General features: G+C 43.2%; 2 protein-coding genes across 3 annotated transcripts in view; one reads left to right on the top strand and one right to left on the bottom strand.

Moving 5' to 3' along the window:
- Window positions 1-2,896: 2,896 nt before the first annotated feature.
- Window positions 2,897-4,035, top strand: LOC131929046 (salivary glue protein Sgs-3-like; the record flags this gene model as incomplete). The annotated part of the gene is made up of 2 exons (XM_059285228.1): window positions 2,897-3,042; window positions 3,590-4,035. Coding segments are annotated over 2 exons (592 nt in total), but the record flags the coding sequence as incomplete, so codon positions are not given.
- A 7,993-nt stretch (window positions 4,036-12,028) lies between these two features.
- LOC131929054 (uncharacterized) overlaps window positions 12,029-22,473 on the bottom strand; it is a 28,854-nt gene continuing 18,409 nt past the window's right edge. The window contains exons 1-4 of one of the 2 annotated variants that reach the window (XM_059285240.1): window positions 14,709-14,783; window positions 13,710-13,949; window positions 13,196-13,309; window positions 12,029-12,258 (exon numbers count right to left, since the gene is read on the bottom strand). In XM_059285240.1, coding sequence (XP_059141223.1) covers window positions 12,120-12,258; window positions 13,196-13,309; window positions 13,710-13,949; window positions 14,709-14,764 — 549 coding nt within the window. In that variant the 5' untranslated portion in view covers window positions 14,765-14,783 and the 3' untranslated portion in view covers window positions 12,029-12,119. Of the gene's footprint in view, window positions 12,259-13,195; window positions 13,310-13,709; window positions 13,950-14,708; window positions 14,784-22,473 lie in introns of those variants that run through there. The other variant, XM_059285241.1, reaches the window with a different exon arrangement.

The following is a 22,473-nucleotide window of genomic DNA, read 5'->3' as shown; positions in this document are numbered from 1 at the left end:
GCAAATCATTATCCGTCAAGTTACCGCAGCAAGCCATTATCCGTCAAGTCACCAGCATCAAGCCAACTAGCCATCAAGTCACCAGCAGCAAGCCAACTAGCCGTCCATTCACATGCAAGCCATCTAGCCGTCCAGCATCCAGCAGTAAGCCAAGTAGCCATCAAGTCACCAGCAGCTAGCCAACTAGCTATCCAGTCAGCTGCAGCAAGCCAACAAGCCAGCAATTCATAAACATTGAGCCATATAGCAGTTTTGGCAACAGCATCAAACCAATTACAAGTCTTATCAACATTAGCTAGTTATTAGCCGCCCCCAATTCATAAACATTAAGCAGACAAACTAGCTCACAAGTCATCAGCAGCAACCTAACTAGCTATCTAGTCAACAACAAAAAGCCAACAAGCCACCATAAAACCACAAAGGCGTCAAGTCACCTGCAGCTAGCCATTATCCGTCAAGTCACCGCAGCAAGCCAACTAGCCATAAAGTCACCAGCAGCAAGCCAACTAGCCGTCAAGTCACCAGGAGACAGTCCAGTCACCAGCAGCAAGCCAATAACCGTCCAGTCACCAGCAGCAAGCCAACTAGCCGTCCAGTCACCAGCGGCAAGCCAACTAGCCGTCCATTAAACAGCAGCAAGCCAACTAGCCGTCCATTAAGCAGCAGCAAGCCAACTAGCCGTCCAGCACCCAGCAGTAAGCCAAGTAGCCATCAAGTCACCAGCAGCCAGCCAACTAGCTGTCAAGTCACCAGCAGCTAGCCAACTAGCTATCCAGTCAGCTGCAGCAATCCAACAAGCCCCGTAATTCATAAATATTGGCAACAGAATCAAACCAATTACAAGTCTTATCAACAGTAGCTAGTTATTAGCCGCCCCCAATTCATAAACATTAAGCAGACAAACTAGCCCACAAGTCATCAGCAGCAACCTAACTAGCTATCTAGTCAACAACAAAAAGCCAACAAGCCACCATAAAACCACAAAGGCGTCAAGTCACCGCAGCAAGCAATTATCCGTCAAGTGTCCAGCATCAAGCCAACTAGCCCTCAAGTCAACAGCATCAAGCCAACTAGCCTTCAAGTCACCAGCAGCCAGCCAACTAGCAAGTCACCAGCAACCAGCCTACTAGCCGTCAAGTCAACAGCATCAAGCCAACTAGCCGTCAAGTCACCAGCAGCCAGCCAACTAGCCCTCAAGTCAACAGCAGCAAGCCAACAAGCCAGCAATTGATAAACATTGAGCCATATAACAGTTTTGTCAACAGCATCAAAACAAATACAAGTCTAATCAACAATAGCATGCTATTAGCCCAAAATTCATAAACATTAATCCGACAAACTAGCCCTCAAGTCATCAGCAGCAACCAAACTAGCTATCTAGTCAACAACAGCAAGCCAACAAGCCACCATAAAACCATAAAGCCGTCAAGTCACCTGCAGCTAGCCATTATCCGTCAAGTCACCTGCAGCAAATCATTATCCGTCAAGTTACCGCAGCAAGCCATTATCCGTCAAGTCACCAGCATCAAGCCAACTAGCCATCAAGTCACCAGCAGCAAGCCAACTAGCCGTCCATTCACATGCAAGCCATCTAGCCGTCCAGCATCCAGCAGTAAGCCAAGTAGCCATCAAGTCACCAGCAGCTAGCCAACTAGCTATCCAGTCAGCTGCAGCAAGCCAACAAGCCAGCAATTCATAAACATTGAGCCATATAGCAGTTTTGGCAACAGCATCAAACCAATTACAAGTCTTATCAACATTAGCTAGTTATTAGCCGCCCCCAATTCATAAACATTAAGCAGACAAACTAGCTCACAAGTCATCAGCAGCAACCTAACTAGCTATCTAGTCAACAACATAAAGCCAACAAGCCACCATAAAACCACAAAGGCGTCAAGTCACCTGCAGCTAGCCATTATCCGTCAAGTCACCGCAGCAAGCCAACTAGCCATAAAGTCACCAGCAGCAAGCCAACTAGCCGTCAAGTCACCAGGAGACAGTCCAGTCACCAGCAGCAAGCCAATAACCGTCCAGTCACCAGCAGCAAGCCAACTAGCCGTCCAGTCACCAGCGGCAAGCCAACTAGCCGTCCATTAAACAGCAGCAAGCCAACTAGCCGTCCATTAAGCAGCAGCAAGCCAACTAGCCGTCCATTCACCTGCAAGCCAACTAGCCGTCCAGTCACTAGCAGCAAGCCAACTAGCCGTCCATTAACCAGCAGCAAGCCAACTAGCCGTCCATTAACCAGCAGCAAGCCAACTAGCCGTCCATTCACCTGCAAGCTAACTAGCCGTCCAGCACCCAGCAGTAAGCCAAGTAGCCATCAAGTCACCAGCAGCCAGCCAACTAGCTGTCAAGTCACCAGCAGCTAGCCAACTAGCTATCCAGTCGGCTTCAGCAATCCAACAAGCCCCGTAATTCATAAACATTGAGCCATATAACAGCTATGGCAACAGCATCTAACCAATTACAAGTCTTATCAACAGTAGCATGTTATTAGCCCAAAATTCACAAACATTAAGCCGACAAACAAGCCCTCAAGTCATCAGCAGCAACCAAAGTAGCTATCTAGTCAACAACAGCAAGCCAACAAGCCACCATAAAACCACAAAGCCGTCATGTCACCAGCAGCAAGCCAACTAGCCATAAAGTCACCAGCAGCAAGCCAACTAGCCATCAAACACCAGCAGCCAGTCAACTAGCCGTCCAGTCACCAGCAGCAAGCCAACTAGCCGTCCAGTCACCAGCAGCAAGCCAACTAGCCGTCCAGTCACCAGCAGCAAGCCAACTAGCCGTCCAGTCACCAGCAGCCAGCCAACTAGCCGTCAAGTCACCTCGGCAAGTAGAAACGTCGACAGAGCATTATTAATAAGCTAATTAATCTTTTATTTATTAGTAGCAAGCCAACTAGACGTCAAGTCATCATCAGCAAGCTAACTAGCCAAGTCACCAGCAGCAAGCCAACTAGCCGTCGAGTCACCTGCAGCAAGCCAACTAGCAGTCCAGTCACCAGCAGCAAGCCGACTAGCCGTCCAGTCAAAAGCAAGCCAACTAGCCGTCAAGTCACCAGCAGCAAGCCAACTAGCCGTCAATTCACCAGCAGCAAGCCAACTAGCCGTCAATTCACCAGCAAGCCAACTAGCCGTCAAGTCACCAGCAGTAAGCCAACTAACCATCAAGTCACCAGCAGCAAGCCAACTAGCCGTCAATTCACCAGCAAGCCAACTAGCCGTCTATTCACCTGCAAGCCAACTAGCCGTCATGTCACCTGGGCAAGTAGAAACGTCGTCAGAGCATTATTAATAAGCTAATTAATCTTATATTTATTAGTAGCAAGCCAACTAGACGTCAAGTCATCATCAGCAAGCTAACTAGCCAAATCACCATCAGAAAGCCAACTAGCCGCCAAGAGACAAGCATCAAGCCAACTAGCCATCCAGTCATCACCAGCAAGCTAACTAGCCGTCAAGTCACCTGGGCAAATAGAAAAGTCGTTAGAGCTTTATTATTAATCTATTTAATCTTTTATTTATTAGAAGCAAGCAAAATAGCCGTCAAGTCACCAGCAGCCAGCCAACTAACAATCAAGTGACCAGCAGCCAGCCAACTAGCAAGTCACCAGCAACCAGCCAACTAGCCGTCAAGTCACCAGCAGCCAGCCAACCAGCCGTCAAGTCACTAGCAGCAAGCCAACTAGCCGTCAAGTCACCAGCAGCAAGCCATTATCAGTCAAGTCGCCAGCATTCAGTCAAAAGCAAGCCAACTAGCCGTACAGTCACCAGCAGCAAGCCAACGAGCCGTCCATTAACCAGCAGCAAGCCAACTAGCCGTCCATTCACATGCAAGCCATTTAGCCGTCCAGCATCCAGCAGCAAGCCAACTAGCCGTCAAGTCACCAGCAGCAAGCCATTATCAGTCAAGTCACCAGTAGCAAGCCAACTAGCCGTCAAGTCACCAGCAGCAAGCCATTATCAGTCAAGTCACCAGCAATCAGTCAAAAGCAAGCCAACTAGCCGTCAAGTCACCAGCAGCTAGCCAACTAGCTGTCCGGTCACCGGCAACAAGCCAACTAGCCAGCAATTCATAAAAATTGAGCCATATAACAGTTGTGTCAACATCATCAAATCAATGACAAGTCTTATCAACATTAGCTAGTTATTAGCCGCCCCCAATTCATAAACATTAAGCAGACAAACAAGCCCACAAGTCATCAGCAGCATACTAACTAGCTGTCTAGTCAACAACAAAAAGCCAACAAACCACCATAAAACCACAAAGCCGTCAAGTCACCAGCAGCTAGCCAACTAGCTATCCAGTCAGCTGCAGCAATCCAACAAGCCCCGTACTTCATAAACATTTAGCCATATAACAGTTTTGGCAACAGCATCAAACCAATTACAAGTCTTATCAACGGTAGCATGTTATTAGCCCAAAATTTATAAACATTAAGCCGACAAACTAGCCCACAAGTCATCAGCAGCAACCTAACTAGCTATCTAGTCAACAACAGCAAGCCAACAAGCCACCATAAAACCACAAAACCGTCATGGCACCAGCAGCAAATCATTATCCGTCAAGTCACCAAGCAGTAAGCAATTATCCGTCAAGTCACCAAGCAGTAAGCAATTATCCGTCAAGTCACCAGCAGCAAGCCAACTAGCCGTCAATTCACCAGCAAGCCAACTAGCCGTCACGTCACCAGCAGTAAGCCAACTAACAATCAAATGACCAGCAGCAAGCCAACTAGCCGTCAAGTCACCAGGAGACAGTCCAGTCACCAGCAGCAAGCCATTATCCGTCAAGTCACCAGCAGCAAGCCAACTAGCCGTCATGTCACCAGCAGCATCAAACCAACAGCATCAAACCAATTAGAAGTCTTATCAACATTAGCTAGTTATTAGCCGCCCCCAATTCATAAACATTGAGATATATAGCAGTTTTGGCAACAGCATCAAACCAATTAGAAGTCTTATCAACATTAGTTATTAGCCGCCCCCAATTCATAAACATTAAGCAGACAAACTAGCCCACAAGTCATCAGCAGCAACCTAACTAGCTATCTAGTCAACAACAAAAAGCCAACAAGCCATAAAACCACAAATCCGTCAAGTCACCAACAGCAAGCCAACTAGCCGTCCGATCAACTGCAGCAAGCCAACTAGGTGTCAAGTCACCAGCAGCAAGCCATTAACCGTCAAGTCACCAGCAGCAAGCCAACGAGTCGTCCAGTCACCAGGAGCAAGCCATTAGCCGTCCGGTCACCATCAACAAGCCAACTAGCCATTATAAAACCACATAGCATTCAAGTCACCAGCAGCAAGCCAACTAGCCGTCAATTCACCAGCGGCAAGCCAACTAGCCATGAAGTCACCTGCAGCAAACAAACTAGCCGTCTAATTAACAATAGAAACCAACAAGCCATTAAATCACAAGCAAGGTAAAGGAAACAAACAAACCCACAAACTTTTACTAAAACTACTAACAGACAACGGACCCACGAACGACCACTAACCCACTAACAAACAAATCAACCAACGGACAAAATCAACAAACGAACCTCACTAAAACCACTAATCGACAACTGACCAACGAACGACAACTAACCCACTAACAGACAAATCAACCAACGGACAAAAACCAACCAACTTTAACTAAAACCACTAACAGACAACTGACCAATGAACGACAACTAACCCACTAACAAACAAATCGACAAACGGACAAAAACCAACCAACAAACTTTTACTAAAATTACTAACAGACAAAGAACCAACCAACGAACGACAACTAATCCACTAACAGACAAATCAACCAACGGACAAAAACCAACCAACGAACATAAACTAAAACCACTAACAGACAACTGACCAACGAACGACAACTAACCCACTAACAGACAAATCAACCAACGGACAAAACCCAACCAACGAATTTAAACTAAAACCACTAACACACAACAGACCAACGGACGACAACTAACCCACTAACAGACAAATCAACCAACGGACAAAATCCAAAAAACGGACAAAATCAACAAACGAACCTCACTACAACCACTAATAGACAACTGACCAACGAACGACAACTAACCCACTAACAGACAAATCAACCAACGGACAAGATCAACAAACGAACCTCACTAAAACCACTAATAGACAACTGACCAACGAACGACAACTAACCCACTAACAAACAAATCGACAAACTGACAAAAACCAAACAACTAAAATTACTACTAGACAAAGAACCAACCAACGAACGACAACTAACCCACTAACAGACAAATCAACCAACAGACAAAACCCAACCAACAAACATAAACTAAAACCACTAACAGACAACAGACCAACGGACGACAACTAACCCACTAACAGACAAATCAACCAACGGACAAAATCAACCAACGAACCTTACTAAATCAACTAACCAACATCTGACCAACGAACGACAACTAACCCACTAACAGACAAATCAACCAACGGAAAAAAACCAACCAACGGACAAAATCAACAAACGAACCTCACTAAAATCACTAATAGACAACAGACCAACGAACGACAACTAACCCACTAACAGACAAATCAACCAACGGACAAAATCCAACCAACAAACTTTTACTAAAATCACTAACCGACAAAGAACCAACCAACGAACGACAACTAACCCACTAACAGACAAATCAACCAACGGACAAAACCCAACCAACGAACATGAACTAAAACCACTAACAGACAACAGACCAACGAACGACAACTAACCCACTAACAGACAAATCAACCAACGGACAAAACCCAACCAACGAACATGAACTAAAACCACTAATAGACAACAGACCAACGAACGACAACTAACCCACTAACAGACAAATCAACCAACGGACAAAACCCAACCAACGAATTTAAACTAAAACCACTAATAGACAACAGACCAACGAACGACAACTAACCCACTAACAGACAAATCAACCAACGGACAAAACCCAACCAACGAACATGAACTAAAACCACTAATAGACAACAGACCAACGAACGACAACTAACCCACTAACAGACAAATCAACCAACGGACAAAACCAACCAACGAACCTCACTAAAAACCACTAATCGACAAAGAACCAACCAACGAACGACAACTAACCCACTAACAGACAAACCAACCAACGGACAAAAACCAACCAACGAACACAAACTAACTAACGAGCAGCCCAGTACCCATGAGCAGCCCAGGAGCCAACGACTGAACGAGCAGCCCATGAGCCAACCAACAGCCCAGGAGCCAACGACTGAACGAGCAGCCCAGGAGCCAACGACTGAACGAGCAGCCCCGGAGCCAACGAGCAGCCCAGGAGCCAACCAACAGCCCATGAGCCAACCCCAACAGCCCAGGAGCCAACGACTTAACGAGCAGCCCAGGAGCCAACGTCTGAACGAGCAGCCCAGGAGCCAACGTCTGAACGAGCAGCCCAGGAGCCAACCAACAGCCCAGGAGCCAACGACTGAACGAGCAGCCCATGAGCCAACGACTGAACGAACAGCCCAGGAGCCAACGACTGAACGAGCAGCCCAGGAGCCAACGTCTGAACGAGCAGCCCAGGAGCCAACCAACAGCCCAGGAGCCAACGACTGAACGAGCAGCCCATGAGCCAACGACTGAACGAGCAGCCCAGGAGCCAACGACTGAACGAGCAGCCCAGGAGCCAACACCTGAATGAGCAGCCCAGGAGCCAACGTCTGAACGAGCAGCCCAGGAGCCAACGTCTGAACGAGCAGCCCAGGAGCCAACGACTGAACGAGCAGCCCAGGAGCCAACGACTGAACGAGCAGCCCAGGAGCCAACCAACAGCCCAGGAGCCAACGACTGAACGAGCAGCCCAGGAGCCAACGACTGAACGAGCAGCCCAGGAGCCAACCAACAGCCCAGGAGCCAACGACTGAACGAGCAGCCCAGGAGCCAACCAACAGCCCAGGAGCCAACGACTGAACATGCAGCCCAGGAGCCAACAGCGCAATGACCTTACAACCAACCACGAAAAACCTATTGCCAGAAATAATCCAGCATTAAGCCCACAATCATCTAGCACCAACTCCAGCTAGACAGAAGAGAACCATACCGCCAGTCAATTCGTTTACAAAACAAGCAGCCCCTAGCCGAAACAAATCAGCATACAGCAGCCAGCCCCTAGCCGACATCCTAACTGGCAGGCAACAACCAACCAGCTACCAACCCAGTTACCCCAACCAACCAGCTGACAACCCACCAGCAGAAAATCAACCAGCTGACTAATAAGCAAGTGGTCCATAACAGAATTATGCACAACCAAGTTGACACAGTCGCCCTAGATGTACACACCAAATTGACACAAATTGACACAGTGGCCCGAGATGTACACACCAAGTTGACACAATGGCCCTAGATGTACACACCAAGTTGACACAATGGCCCTAGATGTACACACCAAGTTGACACAATGGCCAAAGACAGAGCACTGTACACTAGTGTACACGCAAAACTGTACAGTCATGTCAAGAGATTTATTCGTCTTGATCTGTTTCATTCCGCCAGCATTAGTGTGTCTAAACACGTACATGTCATTTTGTGCAAATGTTTCCATCATGTTTGCTTTTCTTCAAAATAGGAATACAATTCTAATAAATAAATTGTTTGTATAGTCACTTTGTTATTATGTGTACGTGTAGCTATTACATTTATTGTTTTACTACAAATTAGGAATACAATTCTAATAACTACATTATTTGTCAAGTCACGTAGACGTTATGTATACCTGTTACTATTACATTTATTGTTTTACTTCAAATTATGAATGCAATTCTTATAGCTAAATTATTTGTCAAGTTATTTAGATTTTATTTATACTTGTCTATTATATTTGTTCAAATTAGGAATATTATTTTAATAACTAAATTGTCACATCATCCCGTCAGCTAAGACTTCTGTTTATCTCGTTTAACCCAACAATATTATAATTTGTTTTACCCATCATTAGTCTTAAATTAAGTTTATTGTTTCTTAAAATCTAAGTTTACAACATTGTATCTATTAACATTTTAACTAATCTCATGTGTTTATGTCCACATTTTGTGCTAAGTGCTCATCACTTGGTACTTAATATTCCATTTTCAAATGTATCTCAATTTTTTTTAATTAAAAATATTTTAATTTGCAGTATAATTTCATGTACAAGTTAGCAGGAAAAAGAAAACACGCATACACATTTCATCCCTTTCTTTAGAGAATGTATATGTTTGTTCCATCCTATTCTGATGCATGTCGAGAATTGGTTTTGTTTTTGTCAGAGCCAAGATTGCTTATAATATGTAATATAAAGAGTAGCAGTCAAATAGAATAGGACACTTATATTGAATGATATATTTTTATTTGTAAATGTTTCTAGTAATTATTAAACCTTTTTAGTAGTAATTGTTTCAATATGCGCTTTCAGTGTTAAAATGTGTAATGTCAAACGTCTCTATGTATGTGTATGTTGTCTGTCCACTCGATCAACGTGTATGTTATTGTGAAGGAGTTCACAAAGAAGAATTGGACTCATAGGCATGGACAAGTGGATTTATTCCTAACCCTAGAGGGGTGGAAGGTCAAAACTAGAATCATACTATTCAAACACTTCAATTGAATTATCCACAAAGATTTTTTTAAATAAATTCTTTTTTTTAGTTCACGCAATCCCATACTGCCTGACCCGTTTAATTTTAACTGGTCGTAGTTTTTAACATTAATCTTTACTACACCAAAAGCAGCTTGTTAAGTTTTTTTAAGAAATTTGTATTACAAAAATGGGCCAGATCGCACACTTCTTTACAAAACCAGTAATTTAAAAAATTTACAACGAGCGTGAGTTGTTTCAAAGGCTCGATTTGTTTACCTAAACAACTTCGGAGGTGAGGGGGGGGGGGGGGGTCCTTAGACCTCAAGGGAAGCGAGTTGACCACCTTGGTTGGCCACGACACTATGAAATTGATTTGATCAGTGTTTCTTCCAGACTTTTTTCTCCGGGGGGGGCACTTGAAATTTTCGGGGGGGGGGGGGGGGGCGGTAAACTTTCTTCGGGGGGGCGGACACTGTTAAAAGTATATATTTTCTATATAAATTATATAAATTTCATTCCGTTCGGGGGGGGGCGGTAAATTTTTTTCGGGGGGGGGCTTTGCCCCCCCCCCCCCCCCCCCGAAGAGATGCCTGGAAGAAACTCTGGATTTGATGACAACGTGCAGCCAACAAAGCGTGATAAAGTGTCGGTACTCTAACTGGGTAACAGTAAAATTGTAACTGTTGGTAACTTTAGCAATGATTTGACAAAAGAAGTTTATATTACATTAGAACGTGGTTTGTTGTTGTGCGTGTGTGAGGGACGTTTGTGTTCGTATGTGTGAAGGGAAGGGTGGAGTCCGGGTGTGGGGAGCTTAGCGGGAAATAGTGTTGCGTGAAAGAAATTTCTGAAGGCAAAGAGTACACTTATTTATTTTGTCTTTCTTTTTTTTTTCCAATGTACAGATTTTTTTCTTTTAACTAAAAAAAAATTGTAACGTTAAATCATAATATTTCAGATTTATTTTCATTTTATAAAACACGTGGATTTAATAGAAACAAATACATGAAAGTGGGTAAAGGATGGAGTTGTCTGAACTTGAATGAGTTACTCGGTTTGGAGATGGTTGTCTGTCATATCTTCTGACGTCAGCGTATACGTAAGATATTTATTTTTCTGGGTTCATTGTGTAGAAGATTTCATGACAGACGTCGTTGTTAGGGTGCTGGTCACTGAGGTATTGTTCTATTTTGTTCTTCGCGTATTGTTTTGTTAGGCAGTATCCGCACTAAAAGACAGGGGTGTCTGTGTATTCTACCTCGTGGATTGACATAGCTATTATTTTGATTATAAATTATCGAAATGTACTCAAAAACTGATATTTATATATTTAGAAGAAGGTTAGCGTATGATTTACATAACAAATATTGTAACTGAATTTAGATTTATATTAGTAAATGTATAACAAAAACGAAGATAGCAGTTGCAGGCTAGTTTATTAAGTTTAGTAAAGTTGTTTGTATGCCTAAGTCTAGTTCTAGCTCTAGCTCTAATATTAAGGTTTGTTAAATATAAGTATTGCGAAAAATTGTCACCCCCCCCCCCCCCCCCCCCCGCGGCCCGTGAAAGCAGCCGTTCGTGATGACAGTTTACAGACGACAATGAAAAGATCAAGCAGAAATTGTTTCCTCCCCATAGTTTCAAATCTTTTAAAAACTCAATTATCTTCCCCTAATAGCCGCCATCGACCCGGCTCTATCATTGTAAACATTCGTCGTGTACCAAAGCTCACCAGACTGGTTGGGGTTGGGGTGGTAGCAATATGCCTGGAGAGCGTTGGAGTAACGGCGTGCGTTTACGTGGTGTCTCGCATGGTCCCCGTGAAGAGAATTATATATATAGATAAGGGAGTAGGACATGTCGGCACCTTTTGTTGTGTTTGGTACAATCAGAAGGACTTAGATGTGATCTTATAGAAAATCCATTAAAAATATGCTTTAGTGTTGTGTTTATGTGTGAAAATTACAAATATGATTGTTATAACGATTGCCATGGTATAAGTTAATACATTTTACAAGTTATTCCTGTTTTGTAACTTTTTTTTATTTGTTGAAAAAAAAATGTTCTACATTCTTGACGGTACTTATAAGTATCAATATATATTTGGACCATTTAAAATTTACGAAACTAAATTTCCTTTGACATATGCTTTAAGAGTGCCAAAAGCAATATCATAACGCATTGTTTAAGAACCAATTTCATTCAGAACTTAGTTCCGTAAATTAAGGGTTGAAACTTACTATTTTTTTCCCACTTCACTCTTTGTGATACAAGTCGTGTGTCCAAATCCGATCTATGTCCGGATATATTTTGTTTAGCCATGTTGTAACAGTGTTTTAAAAGCACCGACAATAACATTTTAATAATAATGACAGTAACATTTCAAAGGTGTTGACATTAATGTTTTAATGACACTTACAGTAACGTTTTATTGGTACCAGTAACGTTTTAATAATACTGACAGTAACGTTTTAGTAATACTGACAGTAACATTTTAATGGTACTGACAGTAACAGTCGTTGCCGGCGTTAACCGGGACAAAGGTGTCGGTGCCGTCGTCCTTCTCTACAAGGATCCACTGGACTCTGTTCCTCAGCTGGCAAGTACCAGATAGTGTACAAGGGGAGCCTAGCCTGTGAGAAAAAATATTCGCAGAAAACCTGCTGTAAACTTAAAGTTAAATTAAATTATGAAGCAGATATACAGAGAGTGCAGCCGATCAAACACTATTTTCTATGTAAGACTCAATGAAATTCTTGAGAGTGCAGCCGGAGAGAGAGAGAGAGAGAGAGAGAGAGAGAGAAAGAGAGAGAGAGAGAGAGAGAATACATTATTTTTTAAGCATCCACTTTTTTCCCCACCAGGGTATCCCTCAATACTGCCAGAACATCACTTCAGGTTGAACTAGACGAAGGGACAGTAGGTTGAATGAAGAATGTGGGCCTCGAGAACGGGTTCGAACTCGCGACTTTTGAGTTAGCAAGCCTGCGTTTTACCACTGTCGCGATCTGTAAGGGAAGTAAGCAGCAGCCTCACAACAGTCGGAGCGGGGGGGGGGGGGGGGGGAGAGACACCTAAACGAAAATTGTAAACCCAAAGATAAATCTCCTTGTCTAGTTGTTTTAAGAAAGAATTGAAAGTTATAAACAGGATTGAGCAAAGGGTGACACGAACCGGATAAAATTGTTTGCACTTCCACCAGAATGTATGTCAAATAAAGTTACAATTTCAGTCTTAATTTAGGTCAATCGGGCAGAAGTAGATTTGACCTATTATTTTATGTGATTGGGATATTCAAAGATGTTATAATCATTCTATGCCCTGTGACCTGTATACTCTTTAACTAGTGTACTCATATAGGCCTCTATGTATATGTCGGTCTCTCTCTCTCTCTCTCTCTCTCTCTCTCTCTCTCTGTATATATATATATTGGCTATATTATATTATATTATATTATATTATATTATATATATATATATATATATATATATATATATATATATATATATATATATATATATATCAAAGTTTGCGTATTCGTATGTGTATGTGTGTGAAAAAGAGACTTACGCAGCGCACTTTCCCTGATTTAGAAGCTGATAGGTCGAGGTGAGGTGTTTGACTCTGTAACTTAGGTTGTCATACACCGATGTGACGTACCATGGTGTGGTTACAGTCATGACGCTGTGGTATCAACACAAAGTTGGTTTTAAAGTGGGATAGCACGTGCACAATGGCGGAACTAGAACCCCCCCCCCCCCCACACACACACACATCTCCTTCTGCATCACTATATGATGTAGCCCTATAGAATACCATTTAAAAAATTAATTAACGACTCGCGCTTTTCTTTTTTATTATTTAAATAGTGGTTATTTATTATGTATTTAAAGAAAAGGATTCATTTTTCTTAATATTGCATAATTATATACAGCTTGCTATTAAACCTTTGTTTTTAATTTCAAAACTTAAAAATTAACAATTATATTAACAATTTAACAATTAAAGTGAACCACACAACGTCTAGCTGAGGTAGACCACTTAACAGCGTACAATTAAAGTGAACCAATCAAATTTCACTAACGTGACACAACATGGATCCGCTCCTCTACGGCTTTGTTGATTGGTCACATCGTTGCTATCTTTTGGCCAGTGCGTGGTCAAGCTCTCATTTTGAATCTGGAATATACCGCTCATAAAACTGCTGTGGTTGTGTATCAGACTGTAGAGGCTGTCGCTGTCTAGAAAAAGACCTGGGAATCGCTCGCTGTCGGAGACCTCTTTGCATTTTGAATTGTCTATTATCTCAGCGTAAGAGTTTAATCTGGAAGAGACAGTTATAGCTGAGTTTATTTCGCTTTTTTTGTGTTTTACATTTTGTCGTTATTTAATTACAATTAAGGGGTCGGCGTGGTCGAGTCGGTAAGGCTCATGGTTGCTAAACCGAAAAGTCTCAAGTTCGAACCCTCGGGCAGATGAGGCTCGTTAGCTGGGGACAGCCACACTTCTAGGAGAGACAACTCCAAAATCAAACAACTGCTGCCTTGTAGTTTGTTCTTGGTTGGACAAAGGCTATGGAAGCAAATCCAAAAAGAAAAGCAGGCTGAAATCGGAGCCAATGGCCTCAATGGCGCATAACCAGTTGACACGTAATCCTTAATTGTGATGGAAGCATGGTCGAGTCGGCAAAGCTCATGGTTGATAAATTCGAAAAAAGTCTCGAGTTCAAACCCTCTGGCAGATAAGGCTCGATCCCTCCCAACACTAAAAATTAAGAACGAACAAGAAGAATTACAATTAAAAATTTTAATGAATGTACTCCAGTTTACGATCCCACTACACCTGTCGAACGTACCCTAGCCAACGAGCATTCTCCAACTAACGAGCTAACCACATATAGCAGATATAGCAGATACTGAGCCTTTCTCGCTACAGTACTTAGCTCAAAGAACATACCTAATCACGCGAATTTACCTTAGTTAAATAACATAATAACCACTTTTAATGAACCCTCTGCACGCTAACAAACTAGCCTTAACTAACGATCGTATTCCAGCTAACGAACGTTCGTTAACAAACTTACCCCAGTAGTTTGTGGCTCAATAGGAGAGAAAACAACAAACTAAGTGAAGCAAACATTTCCAACAGCTACCCAGCATATGCCCAATGGTAAACTATCACTGTAACAATGTTTATACAGAAACATGATGTGTTCTTCGGGACATGTCTTTTGTCCACCCACCCACTCCATTAACCCCACTCGTGGGCGTAGCGAGGGGGGTGCGGACCGCACCGGGTGACACCATTTAGGGGGGTGACACCAAGGCAAAAAATAGCAAAATATATAGAGAAAAATGATAATTCCACTTAATAGAGTGATTAATTAGAGTGTTAAATAGCCTTTTAAGAGATGGGGGGGGGGGGGTGCAAATCGAAAGTTTGAGGGGGGGGGGGGGTGTAAATCGAAAATTGAAAGTTTGTCCCCGGGTGACACCCAACCTCGCTACGCCACTGCTCTGAATCGATATGATACACGCAAATGTTACTACTGCCAATGAGATACGAAGGCGTAGATAATTACAATCAGTAGCGAATGAAAAAATTGGAAGGGAGGAGGGGGCTGACAGGACACCAGCAGGGGTTCCGATCTTAAAAGCCCCCCACCCTCCATTTTCTTTTATCAAAAACATGTAAATTTAATGGTCACATCTTGTTTTGCTTAACTAGTTCAATGGTCCACTATTGCTAACATTAGCTGTCAGGGGTAATCCATAAATGACGTCACGCTTTTTTGGACGTTTTTTACCTCCCCCCTCCCCTCCGTCACACATCGTCACAAAAAGCCAGACCCCCCCCCCCCTAAAATGACATCACACCTCAGCCTACAACCCCCCCCCCTCAAAATTGCAGTTTAATTTTTTTAAAACATCGATATTTTTCCAAAATCTTGTCTGAACTCTATCAAAATAGAGTATTTTAATCAATTCCTATTACAGTTTATTAAAAGTGTTTTCTAAAACGCGAAATAATGGCTAAAATTCGTTTTCTAACATTGTTTTTTATAATGCAAAAGTGTGACGTCGCACCATCTGAACCCCCACCCCCTCCCCCTCATCACAGACCGTCACTAAATTACGGACCCTTCCCCTCCCCCCTACGAGTGTGACGTCATTTATGGACGACCTCTGTCACGGCCTATGTTCAGACAATTTTTACTTAAAGCGATTTTCCCTAAAATGATAGCCTACAATTTATTTCTGGCATAATAATGGTTTGATCACCTACTTTTAGAAAATGTGCTCGCTGAATGTGACACGTAACGTATTTATTCCGACACTTGTTCTTAAGATTCATTCTACTAAAGGCTAACAACAACTGAATATCAAGAGATGGGAAATGGGGGATAAAGCCCAACAAGCTGCAGTTTTAGGGCCCCAAACTTGTTATCAATACTGAATTTGACGTTGTACCGACTTTTTTGGTTTATTCTAGTTAATTAAATGTTTTAACGCTAAAATCATAAAAGTTTTTTTTTTTTTAAATTTCAAACACAAACCTTAGATTTTCCCCGGACAGTATTAAAAACAGCTGTCATTGCTTCATGTCAAACATTTGATATTTATTTCGCAATAGATCTACCTCACTTTCTTAACGTGAGAATATCTCTTCTTGGACGGGCATTCTAACACATACACCTAATGTAGCCTAGCTTATGTGCTGTTCAGCCTGGATATTATAAAACACTGAAATCTTTTGAAAATATAAATGAAAATGTTTATTTCTTGACAATAGACACCGAGAGCTTATTTCAGGCGTCTCTTTGATGGTAGGGAGGGGTGGCAGTGCACTCTACTCCCTCCCCTCCCCTACATACACACGTATGGAGCATTGTATTATTTTCTTCTTTTTAGTGCATTTTTAAAAGCTTGTAATTATAAACGTTTTTATGTATTTATTATTTTAAATATTTAATGGGCCTCTCAAATACCTTTCTCGCGTCCATTAAATTTCCTTAAGATGCGTAGTCCTTTTAGAAAAGATTAGTATTGTCAGAAAAAGTAAGCCTCGTCTGAGTTTAGAGTTTAGAGGGAAATTTGAAGCAGGCGCTCATTCGCTCTTAGGCCAGCCTATATATGTTCTATTTTTGGAAACGTCTCTGCTATGATATGGCACATAGCTGGATTATGTGTTTGTTAGAATAAGGACATACAAGTGACATACAATAGCAACTTATCAGAAACAATAATTGTTCGCATTGGAATACGACATGGGCATTTCGTTGACTGGTTGATGGTATAATGAAACTGATTAGAGGAAACAAACTGGAAGTTAAAGGCAGTTTAATTATAGCCCATAACTTTCTGATTAGAATCAGCAGCGATAAAATGCGTTTTAACATTCAAAGCCAATGTGAAATTCAAATGCATTATTTAAAAAAAACACTCGGGATCTATAGCTAAATGTGAAGTAATGGACGGCTATATTAGTGAGGTAGTGGACGGCCGTTAAGCTAGATTAATTATTGAGGGAAATTAATTTGTGAGCACGCTACGTCATAATTAACATATATTATTTTAGGCTCCTGCGCTTTAAGTAAACCATGTGCAAGCAGAAAATAATTAAATCTTGTTTGTTTTTAAATGTTCTGTGATTTTTAGGTGATTTTTGCTTTTTTATTTTAAAAAAATGCTTTTATCTTTCTGAGTTTCTTCAAGGCATCTCTTCGGGGGGGGGGGGGGCTCTCTCGAAGAAAGTCTACCCACCCCCGCCCCACCCACCCCCCCCCCCCCCCCGAACGAAATGGAATTTATTTAGAAAATATACTTTTACCAGTGTCCGCCTCCCCGGAAAATGTTGACCGCCCCCCCCCCCCCCGAAAATATCAAGTGCCCCCCCCCCCCCCCGGAGAAAAATGTCTGGCAGAAACACTGCTTTTCATGACCATAGAACTAGTATAAAAATAACACATTATACAAATTTAATTTATTATAGTCTGTAAAAGAAATTATGGGGCCAAAAAATAATCGGGGTCTCCAGGCTGCTGCTTAACTAGCCCCCCCCCCCCTTTAATCCCTCACTGGCTGAGGATGTGTTCGTTTGTATTTCTGTTTGATTGCAAGTGTGTCTGAGTGCGTAGGTGCGTGATTGCGGTGTGTGTGTGTGTGGGGGGGGGGGGGTGTTTGCTCGTGTATCAGTTGAATAAGGTTTGAATTTATTATTCCCCCGAAAAATATTTGTGTCTGCAGTTAATCAAACAGGGATTAGACAGGAAACTCATTTAGTTGTAAGTAAAGCTCAGTCTCTATAAGACTATAAATCCTATTGCTTTAATTACACATGGATGCAGGTTATTTAATTAATATCACAAACTGGATTCAAAGGGAACACCTTAACATAACATTCTTTCTAACAATAAACTGGTTTAAATTTAATGCTCACTTGCTCATTAGCAATGTAGCTATAAGCCAACCAGAGACAATGCACAAAATTATTGAAACGTAATACAAAATACTGCACTGGAATGTATTAAATCACAAAACAAAATCTATTTTAAAAGATTTACAAGCAACACTAATTACTACAAAACTCAATAATCACTTGTTTAATACTTCTCTCAATTGTTAGATGGTTTGGTCTTTATTTACTTGATAACCTGCGTATGGCAGTCATATATTACGGCACTTGTTAAAATAGCTATAACAGCCGTCCACTTGGTCACCTGATAGAATAGCTATAACAGCCTCCCCCCCAGTTGGTCACTTGATAGAATAGCTATAACAGCCCCCACTTTGTCACCTGATAGAATAGCTATAACAGCCCCCCCACTTGGTCACTTGTTAAAAAAGCTATAACAGCCCCCACTTTGTCACCTGATAGAATAGCTATAACAGCCCCCCCCCCCAGTTGGTCACTTGATAGAATAGCTATAACAAGGTCAAAGACAGAACCACTAACTCACCCTCTAGGTCAAAGACAGAGCCACTAACTCACCCTCTAGGTCAAAGACAGAGCCACTAACTCACACACTAGCTCACAGACAGAGCCACTAACTCACCCTCTAGGTCACAGACAGAGCCACTAACTCACACACAAGGTCACAGACAGAGCCACTAACTCACACACAAGGTCAAAGACAGAGCCACTAACTCACACACAAGGTCAAAGACAGAGCCACTAACTCACACACAAGGTCAAAGACAGAGCCACTAACTCACACACAAGGTCACAGACAGAGCCACTAACTCACACACAAGGTCAAAGACAGAGCCACTAACTCACACACAAGGTCAAAGACAGAGCGACTAACTCACCCTCTAGGTCAAAGACAGAGCCACTAACTCACCCTCTAGGTCAAAGACAGAGCCACTAACTCACCCTCTAGGTCAAAGACAGAGCCACTAACTCACCCTCTAGGTCACAGGCAGAGCCACTAACTCACACACAAGGTCAAAGACAGAGCCACAAACTCACACACAAGGTCAAAGACAGAGCCACTAACTCACACACAAGGTCACAGAGCCACTAACTCACACACAAGGTCAAAGACAGAGCCACTAACTCACACACAAGGTCAAAGACAGAGCCACTAACTCACACACAAGGTCAAAGACAGAGCCACTAACTCACACACAAGGTCAAAGACAGAGCCACTAACTCACACACAAGGTCAAAGACAGAGCCACTAACTCACACACAAGGTCAAAGACAGAGCGACTAACTCACCCTCTAGGTCAAAGACAGAGCCACTAACTCACCCTCTAGGTCAAAGACAGAGCCACTAACTCACCCTCTAGGTCAAAGACAGAGCCACTAACTCACCCTCTAGGTCACAGGCAGAGCCACTAACTCACACACAAGGTCAAAGACAGAGCCACTAACTCACACACAAGGTCAAAGACAGAGCCACTAACTCACACACAAGGTCACAGAGCCACTAACTCACACACAAGGTCAAAGACAGAGCCACTAACTCACACACAAGGTCAAAGACAGAGCCACTAACTCACACACAAGGTCAAAGACAGAGCCACTAACTCGCACACAAGGTCAAAGACAGAGCCACTAACTCACCCTCTAGGTCACAGACAGAGCCACTAACTCACCCTCTAGGTCACAGACAGAGCCACTAACTCACACACAAGGTCAAAGACAGAGCCACTTACTCACACACAAGGTCAAAGACAGAGCCACTAACTCACACACAAGGTCAAAGACAGAGCCACTAACTCACACACAAGGTCAAAGACAGAGCCACTAACTCACACACAAGGACAAAGACAGAGCCATTAACTCACACACAAGGTCAAAGACAGAGCCACTAACTCACACACAAGGTCAAAGACAGAGCCACTAACTCACACACAAGGTCAAAGACAGAGCCACTAACTCACACACAAGGTCAAAGACAGAGCCACTAACTCACACACAAGGTCAAAGACAGAGCCACTAACTCACACACAAGGTCAAAGACAGAGCCACTAACTCACACACAAGGTCAAAGACAGAGCCACTAACTCACACACAAGGTCAAAGACAGAGCCACTAACTCACACACAAGGTCAAAGACAGAGCCACTAACTCACACACAAGGTCAAAGACAGAGCCACTAACTCACACACAAGGTCAAAGACAGAGCCACTAACTCACACACAAGGTCAAAGACAGAGCCACTAACTCACACACAAGGTCAAAGACAGAGCCACTAACTCACACACAAGGTCAAAGACAGAGCCACTAACTCACACACAAGGTCACAGACAGAGCCACTAACTCACACACAAGGTCAAAGACAGAGCCACTAACTCACCCTCTAGGTCAAAGACAGAGCCACTAACTCACACACAAGGTCAAAGACAGAGCCACTAACTCACCCTCTAGGTCAAAGACAGAGCCACTAACTCACACACAAGGTCACAGACAGAGCCACTAACTCACACACAAGGTCAAAGAAAGAGCCACTAACTCACACACAAGGTCAAAGACAGAGCCACTAACTCACCCTCTAGGTCACAGACAGAGCCACTAACTCACACACAAGGTCAAAGACAGAGCCACTAACTCACACACAAGGTTACAGACAGAGCCACTAACTCACACACAAGGTCAAAGACAGAGCCACTAACTCACACACAAGGTCAAAGACAGAGCCACTAACTCACACACAAGGTCAAAGACAGAGCCACTAACTCACACACAAGGTCAAAGACAGATCCACTAACTCACACACAAGGTCAAAGACAGAGCCACTAACTCACACACAAGGTCAAAGACAGAGCCACTAACTCACACACAAGGTCACAGACAGAGCCACTAACTCACACACAAGGTCAAAGACAGAGCCACTAACTCACACACAAGGTCAAAGACAGAGCCACTAACTCACACACAAGGTCAAAGACAGAGCCACTAACTCACCCTCTAGGTCACAGACAGAGCCACTAACTCACACACAAGGTCAAAGACAGAGGCACTAACTCACACACAAGGTCAAAGACAGAGCCACTAACTCACACACAAGATCAAAGACAGAGCCACTAACTCACCCTCTAGGTCAAAGACAGAGCCACTAACTCACCCTCTAGGTCAAAGACAGAGCCACTAACTCACACACAAGGTCAAAGACAGAGCCACTAACTCACCCTCTAGGTCAAAGACACAGCCATTAACTCACACACAAGGTCAAAGACAGAGCCACTAACTCACACACACGGTCAAAGACAGAGCCACTAACTCACACACAAGGTCAAAGACAGAGCCACTTACTCACACACAAGGTCAAAGACAGAGCCACTAACTCACACACAAGGTCAAAGACAGAGCCACTAACTCACACACAAGGTCAAAGACAGAGCCACTAACTCACACACAAGGACAAAGACAGAGCCATTAACTCACACACAAGGTCAAAGACAGAGCCACTAACTCACACACAAGGTCAAAGACAGAGCCACTAACTCACACACAAGGTCAAAGACAGAGCCACTAACTCACACACAAGGTCAAAGACAGAGCCACTAACTCACACACAAGGTCAAAGACAGAGCCACTAACTCACACACAAGGTCAAAGACAGAGCCACTAACTCACACACAAGGTCAAAGACAGAGCCACTAACTCACACACAAGGTCAAAGACAGAGCCACTAACTCACACACAAGGTCAAAGACAGAGCCACTAACTCACACACAAGGTCAAAGACAGAGCCACTAACTCACACACAAGGTCAAAGACAGAGCCACTAACTCACACACAAGGTCAAAGACAGAGCCACTAACTCACACACAAGGTCAAAGACAGAGCCACTAACTCACACACAAGGTCAAAGACAGAGCCACTAACTCACACACAAGGTCACAGACAGAGCCACTAACTCACACACAAGGTCAAAGACAGAGCCACTAACTCACCCTCTAGGTCAAAGACAGAGCCACTAACTCACACACAAGGTCAAAGACAGAGCCACTAACTCACCCTCTAGGTCAAAGACAGAGCCACTAACTCACACACAAGGTCACAGACAGAGCCACTAACTCACACACAAGGTCAAAGAAAGAGCCACTAACTCACACACAAGGTCAAAGACAGAGCCACTAACTCACCCTCTAGGTCACAGACAGAGCCACTAACTCACACACAAGGTCAAAGACAGAGCCACTAACTCACACACAAGGTTACAGACAGAGCCACTAACTCACACACAAGGTCAAAGACAGAGCCACTAACTCACACACAAGGTCAAAGACAGAGCCACTAACTCACACACAAGGTCAAAGACAGAGCCACTAACTCACACACAAGGTCAAAGACAGATCCACTAACTCACACACAAGGTCAAAGACAGAGCCACT

Source organism: Physella acuta, unplaced genomic scaffold, assembly GCF_028476545.2.
Source record: "Physella acuta isolate Inbredline_101_S28 unplaced genomic scaffold, ASM2847654v3 ptg001586l, whole genome shotgun sequence".
NCBI classification, from domain to species: Eukaryota; Metazoa; Mollusca; class Gastropoda; family Physidae; genus Physella; species Physella acuta.
Note: the sequence above shows the minus strand (reverse complement) of the source record. Positions and strands in the feature narration are given on the sequence as shown.